This window comes from Ipomoea nil, unplaced genomic scaffold (genome assembly GCF_001879475.1).
Source record: "Ipomoea nil cultivar Tokyo-kokei standard unplaced genomic scaffold, Asagao_1.1 scaffold1043, whole genome shotgun sequence".
Taxonomy (NCBI): Eukaryota; Viridiplantae; Streptophyta; class Magnoliopsida; order Solanales; family Convolvulaceae; genus Ipomoea; species Ipomoea nil.
This window is the reverse complement of record NW_017617471.1, coordinates 1482086-1502709: the sequence shown is the minus strand read 5'-3', so window position 1 is coordinate 1502709 and position 20624 is coordinate 1482086. Positions and strand designations below refer to the sequence as shown.

The window sequence follows — 20624 nt, the reverse complement described above, 5'->3', positions numbered from 1 at the left end:
CCAAATGTTTTATAGTCAACGCTATGAAAGAGATTGATCAAATGTAAGATTCCATTATCCTCTTTTGTTTTTTTCCTCATTAGTTAAAAAAAGAATTATCTCCAATCTCGAGAGTTTTCACACATCTGTCTAGAATTTTCTTAGATAAGGTAAATTATAACATATGACTCAACTAACCATCTACACATGTACTCACAACAAAGCTAATTCCATACTCTCCTAAATAGGAAAGGCTATCAGCGAAGTTGGGTAATTAGCATATTAACTCTATTTTGAATTGATTAATCAGTTAAGCCATACATTCAAAGCTACTATAGTAAAACAAGTGCTTTTTTTTTTCTTCTAGAATTGCCTATAGTTGCTATCCGAAGGTGTGCATTTTGTAACTTTAGCCAGCAAATGACCACAAGGAAGTAAATGATTATAAATTGTTTATAGTTGACCGGCTCAAACCAATAGACAATTATTTACATAGAGCAACTCTTATGATTATCAAGTTAACTGTCTGATCAACTTGACTAAAATTGTTCCCAAGATATCGAAATCTATATAGACGGAGAGATATATGAGACAAGATATATTAATTTGGAGCTTACATGAGTGAGTAGGATCATGGGATGGTAATGTGAATAAACAAATAATTTTCTTCAACGTTATAACTAAGTCGTTGTTTGGAAGTTGGGTTGTTGAAAATTTTTAGGGGGCGTTTGGTTCAGGTTATATTACATAACCATGGGAATATGACATTCCTGAGCTTAGATTCCTATGTTTGGTTCATACTATCTGAGGGAATATAACATTCCCAGGGAATGGAACATTCCCTCCACATAGGATTTTGAAGGGAATGTGATTCCCTTCCTTTTCTTAGGTAATGTGAGATAACCTTGGATATTTATAAATTTTGCTATTTTCATTCTAATTATTTAAAAATATATATTTTATGTTAGCTTATATATATATATATATATATATATATATATATATATATATATATATATAAAGATAAAGATAACCCTAAACCAAACATAATTATATTATATACCTCAGTCTTAACCAAACACAGGAATTTAACATTCCCAGTAATCTAACATTCCCAGCAATCTAACATTCCCTAAGGTAATCTAACATTCCCTAAGGTAATCTAACATTCCGTGAACCAAACGGCCCCTTATTGTGTTAAATGTCAACGGTTGCCCATCCTTATCTTGTACGCTTGTTTCATGTGATGAGTGGCGACTAATAACTTTTTAAACTACTCACACAAACCATATATTAATTGTTTATTAATTGATGAGATCTCTCCTTCATTTCCATCTCCATAGTCTATGCATTGCACGTTTCATGACCAAACATTTAGGAGGTTGCATACATATGGTGCTACTATTTTATTTGGATGGCATGAGATCATATTAATTGCTTCTATTTTATATAATATTACTATCGTCATATATACATAAAATAATATTAAGTTGTTATGTTAAAACGATAGGTTGACTGATTGAGTGTACAATTTATATTTATATAATACAATAGAACCACATTATTAATCAACATTTGTAAACTTATAGTACAAGTAGAGCTGTCAATACGGGCTGACGGGCCGAGCCGAAAAAGCCTGTTCCTTTGTAGACTTGGGTTTTACTGGTCGAGACTGCCCCGCAGGCTAGGCGGGCCCCCACCACACCACTCCCCCCCCCCCCCCCCCCCCACTTTCTTTTTTTTTTTTTTCTTTTTTTTTTTTTGTTCTTAACTCTTAAGTTGTTAATTTGTTGCTTTGTTAAATGTTACCATTTGTACACTCTAAAAATAATTAAAATAACTTGTTACATAACTAAGATAAGACATAATTCATTAAACATTAGACATTACATAATACACAACAATAATTATAAAGTCCATAGTCTAAAATTCTAAAACATTAAACTAGGGTAATGGTTATTACTTATTAGGTTATAGTTAGATTTTATAAAATATTATATATATACAAGAAACTGGAAGTCTGGAACTCGCAAAAAATTCAAATTTTTTTTACTTAGATTGTGAAATTTTATGAGATTATTTGGTAACGAATTTTGATACAAATTTTTCCAGATATGAAGTTCATCAGGTCTAGAACATACAAAAAAAAAAAAAATCATATCAATCCAACCCTAGAAGTAATTTTCTCGAATTTTTCCCTTAAACTGCTTCAAGCAGAATTTTTTTGAGCAGCACACCACCAAGAACTTAACGGAATTTTCTGTGATTACTGAAACATGTTTTCAACCCAAACTTTTTATGGATATCTAGTTATATAAGTGTAGGTTCTACAAAAAAAAAAAAAAAAAAAAAAAAAAAAAAAAAAAAATTCAAACAAAAAGGAGTCCATGAAGAATTTTCCGACTGGGCCAGAAAGAATTTTCTCGGACAATAATATATATATATATATATATATATATATATATATATATATATATATATATATATATAATTTGTAAATAATTGACAGGTAGCCTGTGATCCGCCCCGCCAAACTTATGGGTCTAGGCGGGGCAGGCCAAAAAAGTCCGCTCCTTGATGGGCTGTTATTTTCAAAACCCACCCCTAACAATTTTTAAGTGCTATCTCATCATAACAGTTTTTAAGGTGTTATGATTTTTACTCAAATAATATATATATATATATATATATATATATATATATATATATATATATATATATATATATATATATATATATATATATATATATATATATATTTTATCTAATTATTATATGAATAGTATAGAAACTAAATTCAACATGAGTAGGCATGCAAATTCAACATGAGTAGAGCACATGATTCCAGGCTTATGGTTCTTTCTGCAAGCCAAAGGCATCTCAATTATCTCATGGAAATTGCAGTTACAATTCATATATATACTCAAAGCTTTTGAATTGAAATTTCACAACTTCCCCAAAATAGCAATGAACAATTGCATAAATACAATCAATCATTCATATATATGATCTCACAGAACAAAAGAGAGAACAATGAAAAGGCTTTATCTGTATCTACTTAACAGAAGAATCAAATGGGAATGGAAAGGGCAATGTACCTCACATCATCTCTATCTACCATCAGCTGAGGTGAAGGATTCTGCAAAGCCAGTAGGCCTTGCTGGGATACTGCCCTTACTGTCGTCGAGGTCCACAATGCTCGACTCCTTTCCTTCTGCTTCCTTCCACCCCTTCACCATTTGGTTAAGCGGGAGGCTGTAGTCGATGCCACAGTATTCCTCTGTATCATCGTCGAGAGGCTTCCATTTCTCGACCAGCGGGGAGAGCACGCTCACAGCGTGCCCCATGTCAGGCCGCTGGCTAGGCTCTCTAGCGGTGCAGTGGCAAGCGAGTTCTGCTATGGTTGAAATGCTCTCGAATGTTTCCTGTTTAGCGTCCAACGCTGCATCAATGGCTGCAAAGAGCCCGTCTTTCCTCGAGTTCACATTCCAGAACCACGCAACCAAATACTGGCTCTCCTCGGGCCTGTCTTGGTCGAGTGCCATTAGTCCAGTTAACAGCTCCATTAGCACAACCCCGAAGCTGAAAACATCCGCTTTTGTGGTCACTTTGCCAGTAACTGAATCAAATAAGCAATTTCAAGTGAGCCAATATGTACCATACAGACAATAACTAGTTGATAACATTAGCTGATTGTAGAAAACAGTTTGGTAAATGAGCTGTTAGCTGATAGCTGTTTGGTATACCTTTTAACCCAATCAGCTAACAGCTAACAGCTATCAGGTAACAGTCATTTACCAAACATGAAAGTTTCATAGCACATTTATAGAATCAAGGTAGAAATCGAAGAGAAATGGTACCTGCATATTCGGGTGCTAGATATCCAAACGTTCCAGCCAGCCTCGTGACCACAGACGTTGCTCCATCGGGGGCGAGTTTCACTAGGCCAAAGTCTGATACTTTGGCTCTGAAATCATCTCCGAGTAAGATATTCGAGGACTTTAGATCTCGGTGTATGAAGCTTTGATGGGCGAGTGTGTGAAGATACTCCATGCCTCGAGCAACATCCAACGCGATGTTTAGCCTCCGCTTCCAAGATAAAGGCTCTAACTTCAGACTCTTCCACTGGAAAAGGTGCTTGCTGAGAGCTCCTTGAGGCATGTACTCATAAACGAGGAGTCTTTCGTTGCCTTGTACTGAATATCCTAGAAGAGATACCAGGTGGCGGTGGCGAACTTTGGAAAGAACATCAATCTCAGACCGAAACTCTTCCAATGCTTTGCTTGTAATCACTCCAGATTCCATTCTTTTCACTGCAATTTTTGAGCCATCCTCTAATTCTCCTTTGTAGACCACTCCAAAACCGCCCCGCCCAAGTTCATTTTCGGGGGAAAAGTTCTTAGTTATGTTCCTAAGAACTTGAACTGATATGACTAGGTTGCCAGATTCAATCATGTGAGACTCGCCACCGTGTGTGCTTGTGGAATCACTACTGCCACTCGGGTTACTGGCAATAGCAATCTTGACCATGTTATCTGAATCTGATGGATTCCTAGGATGAATCACAAGAGAACTTTGAGCTTGGGGACTACTGTCTTTACTCTTCTTACAGGCACAAATTGAGAGTGGCACAACTAGAAAGACCAAAATCACAAAACAGGCAAGAGGGGCCACAATCACAACTATCTTAGACTTATCTGATCTTCTGTTTTCTGGTGATTCCACATATGGAACTTCATCATCACCAGTGTTTGAGCCTTTATATGGTAACAATGGTGATGGAGATGATGATTGTGAGCCTCGAGAGGAGGTATCGTTTTTTCTCGAGGAGCTAGCACCCGAATGGTTAGAATTCAGCAGAGAGTTTCCACTCAGCACAAGCTTAACAGAATCACTAAAGTGTGGCACCGGAGGCAAGAGGTTATTATCCCGCAAATCCAACACCACCAAAGATTTCAACCCGGTCCAAGTTCTTGGAATCGGTCCCGAGATATTATTGGATTCAAGAAACACGCGAGCAAGAGAGCTAAGGTTTGCAATGGAAGGGCTCAAGCTACCAGAAAGGTTAAACTTAGGCAAGTTTATGATACTGACCTTACGGTTTGCATCACAGCTCACTCCCCGCCAATCCCCGCCACAGGGGTCATTGCCTGACCATGAATCAACAAGGTTCAAAGGGTAATTCATGGCATCAAGAAATTGCAGAAGGGCCATAACTTCTGGGGCACAAGGGGCACCAGGTTGGGTGTGGCAAAAGGGGTTGGATTTCATGGTAATATTTTGAGCCTTGAACTTTGGCATAGGACCCATGAAATGATTATTGTTCAAATCAAGATGGGCTAAGGGCATATCTACTAAGCTACTGGGAACCAGACCAACAAGGTTATTAGTATTAAGGTTTAGATCCTGCAAGTAAGCCAAATTCCCAATGCTCTCTGGGATTTTGCCTGAGAAATGGTTGCCATGAAGCCATAAACTAGTGAGTGATTCCATAGTGGCAACTACATCTATTGGGCCATTCATCCCTTCACCTGACTGGTCATTCAACCAGAGCATCTTCAGCATAGAGCCTCTGAAACTCTGGGGCAGAGGCCCCGAAAGGCGATTCATGGATAGCAACAAGACCTCCAATGAGGCCATACTGCCCAAGAACTCAGGCAAAGGGCCACCCAAATTGCAGTTCATAAGTGTAAGATTAGTCAATTGAGCTGAATCTTGCAACTTATCTGGCAATAACCACCCATTACTGGCATTCAGAGGGTTCCCATCCAATGCCAAAACCTGCAAATTCACAACCCCATCAAAGAAATCAAAGGGGATTGTGTCAAATTCATTGAAATCAAGATATGCATACTGCAATTCAGACAGGCCACTCAAAGATGGCAACTTTCCACTGAATTTGTTGTTTTGCAGGCTCAAATGTGTCAGCTTTGACAACTGATTCAAGCTCTGAGGCAAAGGGCCTTCCAACCCCAAACCCATAACATTAATCTGCTCCACTCTCCCACCACTGCACACTAAATGCGGCCATGTTGGAGGCCCGCAAGGGTCATCCCCTTTTGCAGGCCATTTCAAAAGCTCAGGATTCTTCAAACCCTTCCTCAAATCATTCAAAATACCCAAGTCATTCGGGTCTGTAACACCAAAAACAGCTGAAATAAGAGACAGGGGTAGAACTAGAACTAGAAAGAACCGGCAAGAAGCAGCGGCCTCCATGGATGGATGTTTCTCTCAACTCTGAAGCTCAACTGTGCATGCAAATATGCAATGAGACCTCATAAAAGAGCTACATGTGGGTGTTTCTTGAAAACCCCATGTCAAATCTAGGGTGTTGGGATGGTAGATAACATGAAGTTCAGATCACAGTTGGCCCCAAAAGTGACAGATACTGAACTAGAGAACCTCAAAGAGGCCAAGAGGGGCCATAATTGGAGTGAGAAACACTCATATAACAGTACAATGCAGCTCTGCAGATAATCACAGCACTGTAATTGGAATAAAATATTGGGATTTGGTAAGATATTTTTGGTAATTTAATATAGTAATTTCCACCTAAAGAACGTACTAAATAACTGGTACACAATGTGACAGTAAAACTCTAAAGCAAAACATTTCTTTAAAGAACGAAAATGACAGTATCCAGGCAACCCCAGTCAAGTTAGTCAGATTGTTAACTAATCATAAGATTACAAGTTAAACGTCTATTGGCTTTCTTGATTATTTGAGCCAGTTGATTTACCTTTTTATGGTCTTTTACCAGCTAAAAAAAAGAAGAAGAAAATGATAGCATCTTCACAAGCTTGAAGAGGAAGTGATGAAACCAAGACCAAAAGAGTGATTTGCGGCAGACATATCATATGATTTCTTGAGTTTCCAGTTTCTGTTAACATTTGTAAGGTCAAAAAGATCACCAAAGAAGGTGAAGAAATTAAGACATTTGTTAGGCATGAATGCAGCATATGATCTCAACTGTCTGTCCTTAAAAGACATCTCAGAGAATTTTCACATGTAAAGAGTAAAGACAGAGCACGAGAGTCATCAAGGTAACATTTATAGTATAACAGTGCATGCAATGCATCAATGGCTTGCATGCATTGATGGAATTGAAGAAGATACATGATATACTGTATACTTTTTGTGCGTGTAACAATAAAAATTTATAGTCACTACTCAAGAATGTGTATTAATAAATAATTTTCGTTTTTGTGTAATAGCACGCAAACCAGAACGGAGAATTCTTTTATCCATTTTAAAGATTAAAACTGCAAGTAATTAATCCACAATAGAATGGACATAAAGATGCATTAAAAAAGCAAGTTTTGGATTTAGAAAAAAAGATAGAGATTTTGTGGCATCTTGTCACATGCATAGTTCTTTTCTTTGGCTTTTGTGCAGCATCTCCCATGAACAAACAAACAGTCAAACTTTTTTTAACTTTAATTTTAATTAATTATATTCGTCCCAGACAAAATCTTATAAATTTCATTTTTAAATTTGTTTAATTAATAAAGAGAAATGTATATAATATACACGTATATATTCTTAATTATATAAATATAAATAAATTTATTATTGTCGACAAGACAATTCAACAAGATTAGAAGTAAAGTTTGGTAGTATTCTTTTGTAAGTTTTCATTCCTTTGGCTGGCCGTGAAGAAACCAAAAACAAAATACATAAAAATTTTGGGTACTTTGCATGTGATGCAATAATTAATTATACTCCAATAATTCATTTTTCTACTTACATATTGGATGGATGATACATTCACCTTCTAGACACACCATGTACATCATGTCCCTAGCTATACTTCATCTTTTGCATCCTTCACATCCCATTCTTAATCTTTGAATTAAAATAATTTTAATATTGATGGCACAAAAGTATTCTTTGATTTACGAGAAAGTGTATTTTACGTAATTTTATGGTTATCAATTCAATTGTTCGACTAACTCAGTTGGAGTTTCTCTCAGAGCAAAAGTATTCGATGAGCAAGATTTGTGTAAGAGTGTGTAGTTTAGGCTATAAGTGCCACGGAAAACTAAGAATAGTACTTTTGGAGTGCTCATGTGCAATGTAGAGGACCCTTTGTACTGTTATGAAAAATAGTTAAAGGTCTGCATAAGCAGCTCAATATTGGTAGATTGCAGTGACAATGTCATATTGACATAGGATCAAGAGTTGACAGTTGTAGTTTAAAAGTGTGAGAATTATACCAATATGATGGACTTTTTTATTGGCATTGAGTATTGGTCTTCATATCTAAAAGACCACTAAAGATGAGTCGGTGTGTGGGGACTCTTGGCCTGAGGGAATTCGCATTTTGTGAACCTTAAAAGATGATGCCATTTGTCTAGTTAGGGTAAGTTGGTGAAATGTGCTTTTCCTAGTCCAGCTTGTAAAACTTCTTCTCAAATTGACATGTCGAGTTTGGACAAATAATTTACTTTTATATTTATATTTATAATGTATAATGTATTAGTTAAAAATTTTATACAAAAAATATTTTTTTAATTTTTATAAAAAAAAAATAAAAATTGAATGATGACACTAACTTTTGCAAGGTAGGGCGGTGCAATGCTGGCTTTTGGTTCCTTCTGCCACAGTCTAAGAGTGCAAACAATTATGATGACCATGAAAGCTTTTTGTTTCTACTATTTAAGGGGGCCCTCTAATCACTTTCATAAATTAAATATAATTATAAATATAAAATAATAACGATAGTAATAATCCCCATTTCCTTGATTGCTAAAGATTATGTGTTTATTATTATGATGATGGTGGGTTGCACTAGAAGATCATATTTAGATTCAGATTTGAAATCTTTTACCATTAATAAATTATTAAAAAACAAACAAAAACAATTAATCCGACCAATAAATAATTGAGGCGCTCCATTTCAACTAAAAGCCTAAACTGATAGTTGGATTGCACATTATGGTTATATGCTTAATATAAATAACACAAAACATATAAAATGAAACATAGAGAGTAATTTATAAGTTTTGAACTCGACAGTTTATACCGGCCGAGATTGTTTTCTGTCGTTATAATAGGTTTTAGATTCCAGTCCTATCGAAACTAATGAATCATTACACATAGTATTATATAGAGGATACTAAAAGCAACAATGCAAATCTCTTTAGCATATATTACATGTTTCCACCCTTCATGCAATCTAAATGGTAGTTCTAGCTGGTAGCAACCGGAGTTGTGGCGGCCGGAGTTGGCAAATTCCCGGTGGCGGCCAGAGTCGGCAAAGCCCCGGTGGCGGCCGGAGCCGGCAAAGCCGGGAGACTTGGTTCAAGAACCTGATACAGGCCAGTTGCTAGCCGCCTCGTAAGATCCTCGACGCTCACCTTGACCACATCTCCACGCATGCCAATATCAGCAGCATAGCGGCTGGCGCAGTACACCCCTACAGCCATGGCCACCATCCCGTAAACGTTGGTGGTGACGAGGCGCAATGGCGTGGACAGAACGGCCGCCAGAGGGCCGCCAATTATAGACACCGCCTGCCCGCTTTGCCCCATCGTGCTTTGGTCGAGCACGAGCAGCCCCGTCTTGCAGTAGATGGCAAAATCTTCGCAGTTGTTCTTGAACACATTGTAGCACCCAAAGCCATTTCGGAGGAGGTAGTTTGCCCGGTGCACCACGACATCATCTTCGTCCGAGACTGCGAGAGAGCAAGTCCCTCCCCGCGCCTTTGCAAGAAAGAGAGCAGGGCTGACTGAATATTCGAAGCGGTACAGAACACCGCCAGCAAGGAAGCAGTCCAAACACGAGAAGTTAACCCCGTGACCATCTCCCAGAGGGGTACAGGCGGTACAAGGTACACGAGACCGAGCGGGTCCCGAGCTCACCAAGAGGATATCCAACACAGTCCCGGTTCCCACTTCTTGACCGTGTCTAGTGAAGTGGATAACCTTATTATCCCCAACATAGATACCTGTCAAAGACTAGTCTTTTCAATTGATAAATTCTATTTAACAATAAGTCAATAACAGTATAGCCAAAGATTATATTGCTAAGAAACTAGATGAAGGAAAACGGAGGTTCAACGGCATTTCAGCTATTGAAATTGACTGAAAATTTGTTCTTGGTGATGTTCAAAAATTTGACAGCGAATATCATAACAGAAACATCGATGAGGGGAAAACGGGGAACAATTCCAAGCTAAACCACAATCCTAAATGAAACATCTATAATCACAACCACATAAATTTGCCTATCCAGAAGGAAAATTTATACATTTCCTGGATGAAGTAAAATCAGCACAGGATCTCTAAAAGAGGACAGGCCACAATAAACTTATAGAAACACAGTCATAAAAGCAATTGAGGAACTCAGACTTAGAGCAAGGTGATCCATATACTATACTTCATAATGCATATCCATTTACAGTTATTTATGTCTGAATTACGTTGTGATAAATTTATCCCAGTCAAGTTAGTTAGACCGTTGGCTCGGTAATCACAAGGTTCCAAGTTAAACTCCTGGCCTATTGACTTTCTTGATTTAAGCGGGTCAATTAGGGGTAATCTAGGTTGGTTTACCTAATTGTTCTATTTCATCTCCTCAAAGGGACCCTGCAATCTACCTTCCCCAAACAACCACCATCTCCCACAAAGAAAAGATCAAATCTTCATAATAATTCTTATCCTATCAAGCTTTTACCAAGCAATCAATACTCATTTAGCAGCAAAATCTAATTAGCAAAGCAGCCATGGAAATGGAACAAGCCAATCTCCTAACATATAAAAGTTGTCATTTTTCCTCACAATTACTTGCAGTTTAGCAAAAATCAGATACTAAGGATAGCAAAACCACAAGACCCTACACAAAAAACACGCGCACAGAGGGAGAGAAAGAGAGGTTCAGACCATGATGAGCGTAAATGTAAGCTGTGCGCCATGAATATATATGATCCCCAGGTTTAAGGCTGCTCTTAACAACTCTGTTGTGTATGTTTCGATCAAGAAATTAGTAAACCCAGAATCATAAACTGATAAAACTGGTTTAAAAAAAAAAAAAAAAAGAGAAATTTACAAGAAGTAGGATTGAAAATTGAATCCATACCTGTTGGAAAGCAACCCCATCTTCCCCACTTCAGCTTCTGATCTGAATTACCCTGTTAAGTATATGAATTGCGAAAGAATAAGAAAAAGAAGAAATTGAAGAAATTGGAAGCGTAATAATGTTTTCACTTTTCATTTTGCGAGGATGGCATCCCATCCTTCCCAATTACGGTTATGCCCCTGGGTATCTCGTGAGTCGTGCCCGATGACCGAATCGGATTCTTCGTCGTTAAGAGAGAACAGTCGCACGTGTCACATTGCGGCCGTGAGAAGCTGACGGCTGTCGGTTCAATGGGCCAAGAATAGACGTTGGGCTGTAATTCGGTTATCATTTCAACAATATTGAAAACAGAGGCCCATTGGGCTGAAATTCGGTTCTCATTTCAACAATATTGAAAACAGAGGCCTATTGGGCTTTTGGAAACGGAGCCCATTAGCGATGCGAAAAGATGTTGGTCCCGAACTCCAAAAGTTTATAGCTAAGAAATATAGGCAATTTATATCGTCGACCAAGGTCCACATAGCATAATGGACCCTGAATCAAAACGATGTCGTTTAATATTTAAGTTTTAACACATTTCGTAATTTTTCGTTTCTTATGTTTCAACATAAATTTTAGATACAAAGTCCTTATGTTAATATAAAAATAAAAAAGGCTCCAGGCTACAAAAGACGCGCCACTGCACGCACCCGGTTGGGCGTTGAATGTGCGCCCAACGTGCACAAAGTAAGTGCTTTTCTGCTATTTCTCTCTCATTTAAGACTCACAAAAAACCTAACATTGCAGAAGAAAAATATTACTCCACATTAAAAAAAAAAAAAAAAAAAACCACTTTTTTTGAAAGCTATTGGTTCTATTAATTGTAGTACCTGTAGTACCTGTTGATATACTTTCTCAACCTACTGAAACACAAAAAACCAATAACGCCTCCACTAAGACTCGAACTCATAATCTTTCAAATAAAAATTCAACCCAGGTACCATTAGACCACATAGTCCTGGTAAAAAAAAACCACTTTAATTTTTTAATTTGACAAAAAAAAAAAATTACATCACTTGAAAAAACCTTTGGCGTTGGATTTGGATATTCGTGTCTCGGCTCCAGAATATTCTAGTGGAATGTTGAAGGAGTTGGGACAAAAATGACTAACTGACGAGAAGAAGCGTCGGAGAAAAGTGAAAAGTACAAGCTAGCCCATGCGTACAAGCCACATGGCCCCACATCGTTATCCACCTCACGTGAACGAAAACACGTCAACAGATTCCAGGGCTCCACATCATCTCCCGCGAATCTATTCAACACGGACTTATCTTACGTGTTCAACCACGTGTCTCTCCCTTGCCCAGGACCGTAGGAAGGAAACAAATTAGAAAATCCTAAATAAGTGGCAAAAATTGGCCACAAAAAATCCTAGCCGTTAAATCCTCAGCCGCCCGGTATCGTTTTCTTTTCCCCCAAACTGAAGCTCGAATTCTCCGAGAACCCTACCGATTCATAGTGAATTTTCGGTAATCTCATCGGAATTCGATTGTGGGGAAATAGAAAACGATTATGATTAATATTAAGCCGGCGGAGGCGAGGGCCACGGCGCCGGGGACGGCGAGCTCCGCCTCGATCGTATCGTTCATCTCCAAGGGTTTGCGGGAGATGCGTACCTCAGCCGACGCGGATTTTGAGCTCCTCAGGAACCGAGCCAACTCCATCTTCAAACTTGCCGACCAGGGGGTGGAGCACTTCATTAACTCCGCCTCGTTTACTGTCCCTACAGTTACGGCGTCGGCTGTCTCAACTCCGGCGGAGATCGAGTTCGTCAAGAAGCTCCGCCCCAAGATTTCGGAATTTCGGAGGGCGTACTCGTCGCCGGACTTCAAGTGGGGCACGAAAGGGAAGCTTCGGATTGACTTGTCAGCGTTTAGGAACGCGATTGCGCCGGATGTGGAGGAGGACAGCGAAAGTGAGAGGTGGAGGACGTGGAGGCGGCTGAGGTTCACGGAAGGAGGGGGAAAGGAGGAAGGGCACTCCGGGGAATCCAGTTGGGAGCCAATTAAAGCCTTCCAGACGCGGTGTAAGGAGATTGAGGCAGAGCTCAAGACTACAAGCTCTTCACCGGCGGAGATTCTTGAAGGGATTAAGAATAGCGAATTCGTAGAGAAAGTAAAATCAAGTCTGGTAAGTACTCTAATTTTTACTCTTGCTGCTTGCTAGTATAACATCATTTATTTTCTAGTTATCAAAATGAAATCTTTTCATCCTACTTTTCAATGTTGGATTGCTATGTGTGGAATTTCGGCAATCCTGAGTTTTAAGCTATATCTTTTCAGACTCTAGACTCTATATACTGGATTTAGTATAATGTAGCTTAAATTAGGTAAGATTCAGTATAGTCAAATTTATAGAGGTTGTGGCTGGATGCTTAATAATCAGTTCAGCCAGGTTTCAATTTACTGTATATATTATTGTTCCACCTGTTCAATTCCATTGCAAAAATATATTCTCTAGAGTCCTGTTCTCTCGCTCGCTCTTATTTTTATTTTTATATAATTTTGCTTAGAATAAAATATAAGCTGGTTTGTCTGTGCTGTGGAGGCAGTGGTTGAAGCTTTATATGGGAGGAATAAAAGCTTAAATGGGATGCTAGGGATATATTTTTGCTGGAAGTATGTTTGGCAATATTTTCTCTTGGGCTTAACAAAGTGATGCATGTCAAGGTATTTGTAGGTCGCTTTTTAGTATAAGCAAGTTCTTCCTTTTAAGATATCAATTGCCGATGGAGTAATGTGTCACAATTGCATATTAGCCTGTCACAGTATGAAAACAGTTGAAATGTTGAATTAACTTTTGTGGTGAAACAGAATGTCACACTTGGGTTTAACTAGGGCTATAGCTTTAGAATGGATGGGATTCGTCCTTGTGCGCCTTCATTCCCAAGCTCATAGGTTACAGAGGTTTTGCAAAGAAATTTGATTACATATGTAACTAGGGACCTAGGTAACTTGAGCAGCTTCAAGGATTCTTGTATAGTTGATATATAATGTTGCATAAATTTTATATGGACAAACAAATAAGTATTGGATTTTCGGATTTTATGGTGCCTAAGAACTGAATATGCATTCGTACTTGACTACTTGTAAGCTGTGAACACTAGCAAATTGATTGCTGAGTTTCTCTTTACGCCATCACCACCGATGCTGCCTTCATTTGCTGTGATACATTTTATTCTGCTGCTTACCACTCCTGGACACACTTGGTTTCTTCAAAGCATTGTCCAGATTGAAGTTCAGGAGATGTTGTACAGTTCTTATGAAAATACATCCTGATATTTGTAACTGCACAGTTCTGGTGGCTAATATACTGTATCTGAAACTTGATCTTACATTATGCTCCGAGATTGAAGTGATTTATTTATTGTTTAATATTTCTGCAGAAATCAATTTGCAAGGAGCCAGAGGAAACAAAGGTTTGTTTCTGATCAAATTCTTTAATTATTTTATGGACTCCTTAGTGCATCCAGATCTTTTAAGAGTTGTACCCTAGAGGCTAGAGCAATCAATTGATGAATCCTCTTGTGTATAAAAGATGACCAATCTGTTTTTGCAGTTCTTGAACTATATACTCCAGTTTGAGTCAGCATTGACATCTTTATCTTACAAGGGTAACAATATTGTAAATTGAGTACAACTAGTGAGCACATGAGCCTGCACAATTTGGTGCTTGCTTCAACCAAGTGGATAAAAGGCAAATATTTTAAAAATAGCTTCTCTGAATATAGGCTTTAGAAAACATTTGTGAATCTCCAAGTTGGCCCACTTTTGGAGAATGGAAAAGTGGAAAAATGGAGTTGGAAAGTGGAAAAATTTCCATGCTACTAAACAGGCCAAAAGTTTCATAAAAAAGTCGGTGCTAATCCAAAAGAGCTTTATTTATATATATAAAAAAAAAAAAAAAAAAAAAAAAAACTCTAACTGGGACTTCTCAGAAAGAGGCAAACATCCTCTTATGTGTCTTGGAGTAGAAGAGGCAATAAACTGCAGGCCAAACAAGGATTTGGATCTTACACTTTAATACCTTGCTTTCACTTATTAAAGTTGATTGCAGTAGACTCGTCTCTCCTTACCCTGGAGTTCACATTATGCAGGAAGTGCCACCATTGGATGTGCCAGAATTGTTGGCGTATTTGGTAAGACAGTCCAGCCCCTTTTTGGATCAGCTTGGAATTAGAAGAGGTACACATTTACTTCTCAATTTTAGTCTTTCTTTTATGGTAATTCTGGATTGTGTTCCTTGTCTTTGCCATGCCAGCATTCTGAGTGTTTGATTTGATGGCACTGTGGCAGAAATATCAGACAAGATAGTGGAGAATTTAGTCAGTAAACGCAAGAACCAGATGTTGCAGTCTTTACCTGAAGGAGAGTCCTTAATCGTTGCAAGTGATAGTATTTCTGATGAACTGGATTTAAGAATTGCCACTGTTCTACAAAGTACGGGTCATTCTTATGAAGGTGGCTTTTGGACTGATTCAACAAAAAAGAACCATTCAGATGGTAAAAGGCATGTATCCATAATCACAACTGCTAGCCTTCCTTGGATGACTGGAACAGCTGTAAACCCACTGTTCCGAGCTGCTTATTTGGCCAACACTGCGAAGCAGAATGTTACATTGTTGGTTCCATGGCTTTGTAAATCTGACCAAGAGCTGGTTTATCCGAACAATCTCACGTTTAGCTCAGCAGAAGAGCAGGAAAATTATATGCGCAACTGGCTTGAGGAGAGGATTGGTTTTAAGACCAATTTCAAGATCTCATTTTATCCTGCAAAGGTTAGTTCCTGATGAATTTGCTGGGTTATACCGTTCTAAGCCACGAATCATGTGAATGTTATGACTTAATGTTTTTTTTCCTCATAAAGTTCTCAAAATCAAGGCGGAGTATAATACCTGCTGGAGATACTACTCAGTTCATTCCATCAAAGGATGCTGATATTGCAATCTTGGAGGAGCCAGAACATCTCAACTGGTACCATCACGGTAAACGCTGGACTGATAAATTTAACCATGTGGTCGGTATTGTTCACACAAATTACTTGGAGTATATCAAGAGAGAGAAGAATGGGGCTCTGCAAGCTTTCTTTGTTAAACATATAAATAATTGGGTCACAAGAGTGTACTGTCACAAGGTGATGCTGTAACCCAAATTTGTTGGCATTCATTGCATAATTCCATAACAGGTTATTAAACATATTCTATAAAGAATAATCACTTAAAATGACTTTTTTGCCAATTAGGTTCTCCGCCTTTCTGCTGCAACACAAGATTTACCAAAGTCCACTATATGCAATGTTCATGGTGTCAATCCAAAGTTTCTGAAGATTGGTGATAAAATTGCTGCTGACCGGGAACGTGGAGAGCAGGTTTTCTCAAAAGGAGCATATTTCTTAGGCAAGATGGTTTGGGCAAAGGGGTACAGAGAGTTGATTGATCTCCTATCAAAGCAGAAAAAGGATCTCGACGGCTTCAACTTGGATGCTTTTGGAAACGGGGAAGATGCTCATGAAGTTCAGAACGCAGCTAAACGGTTGAATCTAAATGTCAACTTTATGAAAGGCAGAGACCATGCTGATGATTCTCTTCACGGGTAAGATATCATACAGAACCTTGTATAATATTAAGGCAATACATAAATTTGTTAATTGTCTTCTTCAGTTATGGTGCAATCATAGCTATAGAGACATTAAGTGACTCAGGTTATCACTTATCCACACGCATAAAAATGGAATGATTTAATGAATTATGAATTTGTTCTCCATGCATGAATGATGCTTAGTCATAGCTACTAACTTTTTTCTTGAGTGCCTTCTTTTACCTGTTCTAATTTACACCATTTCTGCTTGCAGTTACAAGGTCTTTATAAATCCCAGTGTAAGCGATGTGCTGTGCACCGCAACAGCTGAGGCTCTTGCCATGGGTAAATTTGTTGTTTGTGCCGACCACCCATCAAATGAGTTTTTCAGGGCATTCCCCAACTGCTTGACATACAAGTCACCAGAAGAGTTTGTAGCCAAAATTAAAGAAGCAATGTCCAGCGAGCCTCAGCCTCTTACCCCCGAGCAGAGATATAAGCTCTCATGGGAGGCTGCCACGCAAAGATTCCTAGAATTTTCTGACCTCGACAAGATCTTGAACAACGAAACGCTTCTAGACAGAAGAAACCAGAAGGGCATTGTGAAATCAACTTCCATGCCCAACCTGGGAGAAATGGTCGATGGTAGCTTGGCATTCGCCCATTATTGTCTCACGGGGAATGAGTTTCTGAGGTTGTGCACTGGTGCTATTCCAGGTACGCGGGACTATAGCAAAGAACATTCTAACGATCTCCATCTTTTGCCCCCTGAAGTGGAAAACCCAGTGTATACCTGGTAGGTAGGTACATATATAAATGAGCTGTAGATTAATTTTTCGTGTTGTGTATCATAGATATACACCATGCCACTTGAATAATATGCTTTGTAGTTTAGGTTGTTGATACCCGTGTCCTGTAATTGTGTACTGGTTGTACAATTTAGGCAAAGAAAACTATATATCAAAATCAAATGAAATGCTATGTTAGCACCCACAGCCCACAGCCCACAGCACGATTAAATGTGCTATGAAAATTTGCTTTGGATGACGGGAGAAACTCGCAATCACTATTTGATGGTATCAGATATGCATTGTTTAAAACTCTAAACTACTTTAAGATGAAATGTCGTTTTAAGAGATTTTGACCCGTGTGACAGGTCTGTTATACATTTTTAGAGATTCTGTTCCATTTAACAGTTTCAATCTACATTTGGACCGTGACTCATCAGAGCATATTCTTCTATATTTTACATAGAAGAAACTGGCAACCAAGTTTTTTGACCACTTTATATTAGTGGACTCTATTTCTGACCACCTCATGCAGTGATTGAAAACAGCAATGGAGATTTTTAGAGATACCACAAGTGGTTGGAACAGAGGTTTCCAACCGAAAAATAGCACTTTCCGACCACTTTATGATTTCTAGCAGCATTTTGGCTAATAAACTAGCTATAGCTGCATTGTTCTGCTCATGTCTACGATAATAGCAATCGGTATATCGTGGACCAGGGTCTAAGGTTTCCAATTGAAAATTAGCACTTTCCGACCACTTTATGATTTCTAGCAGCATTTTGGCTAATAAACTAGCTATAGCTGCATTGTTCTGCTCATGTCTACGATAATAGCAATTGTTATATCGTGGACCAGGGTCTAGAGTGCACTGTGGACCCTGATTCAATACACTGAATTCATGTTCATAATACATATTTGCAGACCACATAGAATTCATGTTCATAATACACATTTGCAGACTACATAATTAAAAGTAAGAAAACTCAGCAAATATAGTTTCGAGACTCAACACAAAACTGTACATATTTATGCACAATAAATTCAACCAAACTCAAATCTTTTATGTTCTTGACAAGAATTAAATCCCCACCCTATTATCGAAAGCATGTTTTAACTTTAAGTGAAATTTCTAAATCATTGTACCAGTGCCTTGGGGCCAAGATTATATTTTTTATCTCTCAATTATAAGATACTTATAATAATGAATTTAGTTTATGAATTTACAATTATTCTTTATAAAAATTATTTGACGAAAACTAATAATAGCATTTTACCTCCTATTTATATTTCTTTCACCCAAATTACAATTTTTTTTGAGTACTATTGATTCTATTACAAGGTAGTATCCGTTCTATACTAGCTACTTTCTCTATCAATTGCAAGCCAAAGAGTCAAGACTCACCACTGAAATTCGATCCTATGACATTTCTTCAAAAGGAGCCACAGAGGTACCATCTAAACACAATGTGCTTGGCTCTCAAATTACAATTCAATCCACTATTCAGTGGCTGCTAGAAGACTAGAAATGTAAAAAAAAAAAGTATATATATATATATATATATATATATATATATATATATATATATAAACTATTGATCTTCATTATATTAAATATTTAAATTAATAGTAAATTGAAAAAAACATCATAGTGGACATTAGTGGTTTGCATTTCTAGCCGCTAAAATGTGGAACTAAGTATCAACTTGGAGTGCTATCTAGAGAAAAAATGAGAAAAATGAGGAAAATATTTATTTATAAATCTAGTCAGTTAAGATTTTCTTGGCCTCCACTTAAGATCGAACCTACAACTTCCTATATGGTAGAGTAATGTAGTGCTATTAAAACACAAGATCTTTGATATCAAAATTGTATTTTCTCTTAAAAGTAATATTTTTTACTTCTTTCCTCTCTGTCACAATTTCTCAAAAGAAAAAAAGAAAAGAAAAAAAATATTAAGAAAACTTCTCAAGAAAGGAAATCCAGTGAGCTTAATTAGACCGGGTTCATAATCCACTAAGGAATAAATAATTAGTTGACATTATGAATGTGAAATTCAATACGGGTTGCTTAATTTAATACTAGAAAAATGCAAGCAAGTCAAAGGAAAATGCATGGCTATGGTCTGCCCACAACATCGTACGAATTATGGTTTGGGCAACAATGTTGGGATATTTTTAGCAACTTGTATTCTACTAGCTAGCTACCCAGTTTTAATCAATTATTAGCTAATTATTAGCTAATATATTCCTTAGTGGATTATCAATTATGAACCCCCCTAAGCTGTGTTAATAATTTGATTTTAGATGTTTGGTAAATAGTTGTTAGCTGATTGAATTAATGGATTTGATTAGTTGATAACATTATTTGATTGTAAAAAAATGTTTGGTAAGTTAATTGTTAGCTGATAGTTGATTATATGAAAAATTACTTTTTCAAAAAACTTATTGAAAAAGTTGATCGAATTTTAACATTTTGAAGCAATAAGTTATTACAAAAAGCAAATTAATCAAACATTAATATTGATTGTTTAACCAATTCAAACAATTAATAGTGGTCAAATGAACCAAAATTGACTGATAAGTTAACTATGTTACCAAACAGGACCACTTATCTTGACCTACTAGAAAAGCTAATTGTGTATGCTCTTGTAAAGAATAATTGAGTAATGAAGAATGATTCTTGTACATGATCAAGTTTGATTATAACGGATCAAATGAGAACAAGTTTGTAGGAGAAAACTAAGAACTAATCACAACCTTACATTTGGAAAATTTGAGCGCACCAGATCAGATTTAAAAAAAACGCAGTGACAGTTTCTTAATTATCACAAACTTTACTATGCAAACGCAATGACACATTTAGTATTAACGTTTTGTACATTTAGTGTTAACATTTTGCATATTTAGTATTAAAAGTTTGCACTTGCAAAAATGCCAAAGTACATTGAAATTAAGGTTCAAATTTAGAGTTTTATGACTGAGTTTTTTTATTTTATTTGGTTCAGTCGTTCACTTTTTACTGTTTAAGATCTAACATTTACAATTTAGATTTAAAATTTAGCTTTTTCGTTGATTTTATAGAATTTACCAGGTTTGCATATTTAGTTGTTGAAGATTGCTAAGTGTTACAGTTTGCACAGTGGAGTTGAAGATAATTACGA

At 37.3% G+C, this 20624-nt stretch overlaps 3 protein-coding genes across 3 annotated transcripts; 1 reads left to right on the top strand and 2 right to left on the bottom strand.

Annotated features, from left to right (window-relative positions):
- Window positions 1-2896: 2896 nt before the first annotated feature.
- LOC109182282 (receptor protein kinase TMK1-like) lies at window positions 2897-6464 on the bottom strand. Its single transcript, XM_019332408.1, has 2 exons — window positions 3840-6464; window positions 2897-3598 (listed from the first exon to the last, which is right to left on the bottom strand). Exons 1-2 carry the CDS (start codon window positions 6193-6195, stop codon window positions 3090-3092), a joined length of 2865 nt encoding a protein of 954 aa, XP_019187953.1. The 5' UTR covers window positions 6196-6464; the 3' UTR covers window positions 2897-3089.
- Window positions 6465-8974: 2510 nt separating this feature from the next.
- On the bottom strand, window positions 8975-11279 carry LOC109182309. Its single transcript, XM_019332447.1, has 3 exons — window positions 11059-11279; window positions 10863-10936; window positions 8975-9928 (listed from the first exon to the last, which is right to left on the bottom strand). Exons 1-3 carry the CDS (start codon window positions 11076-11078, stop codon window positions 9171-9173), a joined length of 852 nt encoding a protein of 283 aa, XP_019187992.1. The 5' UTR covers window positions 11079-11279; the 3' UTR covers window positions 8975-9170.
- A 1184-nt stretch (window positions 11280-12463) lies between these two features.
- Window positions 12464-17752, top strand: LOC109182066 (digalactosyldiacylglycerol synthase 1, chloroplastic). Its single transcript, XM_019332092.1, has 7 exons — window positions 12464-13227; window positions 14483-14515; window positions 15194-15281; window positions 15393-15874; window positions 15964-16230; window positions 16339-16688; window positions 16948-17752. Exons 1-7 carry the CDS (start codon window positions 12610-12612, stop codon window positions 17471-17473), a joined length of 2364 nt encoding a protein of 787 aa, XP_019187637.1. The 5' UTR covers window positions 12464-12609; the 3' UTR covers window positions 17474-17752.
- The last annotated feature ends 2872 nt before the right edge of the window (window positions 17753-20624 follow it).

Coding starts and splice junctions, on each gene's coding strand:
- LOC109182282 (XM_019332408.1), bottom strand. CDS start 6,195: ATGGAGGCCGCTGCTTCTTGCCGGTTCTTTCTAGTTCTAGTTCTACCC. Junction 3,599..3,839: donor TCTAGCACCCGAATATGCAG/GTACCATTTCTC, acceptor TATTTGATTCAG/TTACTGGCAAAGTGACCACA.
- LOC109182309 (XM_019332447.1), bottom strand. CDS start 11,078: ATGGGGTTGCTTTCCAACAG. Junction 10,937..11,058: donor ATGGGGTTGCTTTCCAACAG/GTATGGATTCAA, acceptor CATACACAACAG/AGTTGTTAAGAGCAGCCTTA. Junction 9,929..10,862: donor TTACATTTACGCTCATCATG/GTCTGAACCTCT, acceptor AGTCTTTGACAG/GTATCTATGTTGGGGATAAT.
- LOC109182066 (XM_019332092.1), top strand. CDS start 12,610: ATGATTAATATTAAGCCGGCGGAGGCGAGGGCCACGGCGCCGGGGACG. Junction 13,228..14,482: donor AGAAAGTAAAATCAAGTCTG/GTAAGTACTCTA, acceptor ATATTTCTGCAG/AAATCAATTTGCAAGGAGCC. Junction 16,231..16,338: donor CAAGAGTGTACTGTCACAAG/GTGATGCTGTAA, acceptor TTTGCCAATTAG/GTTCTCCGCCTTTCTGCTGC.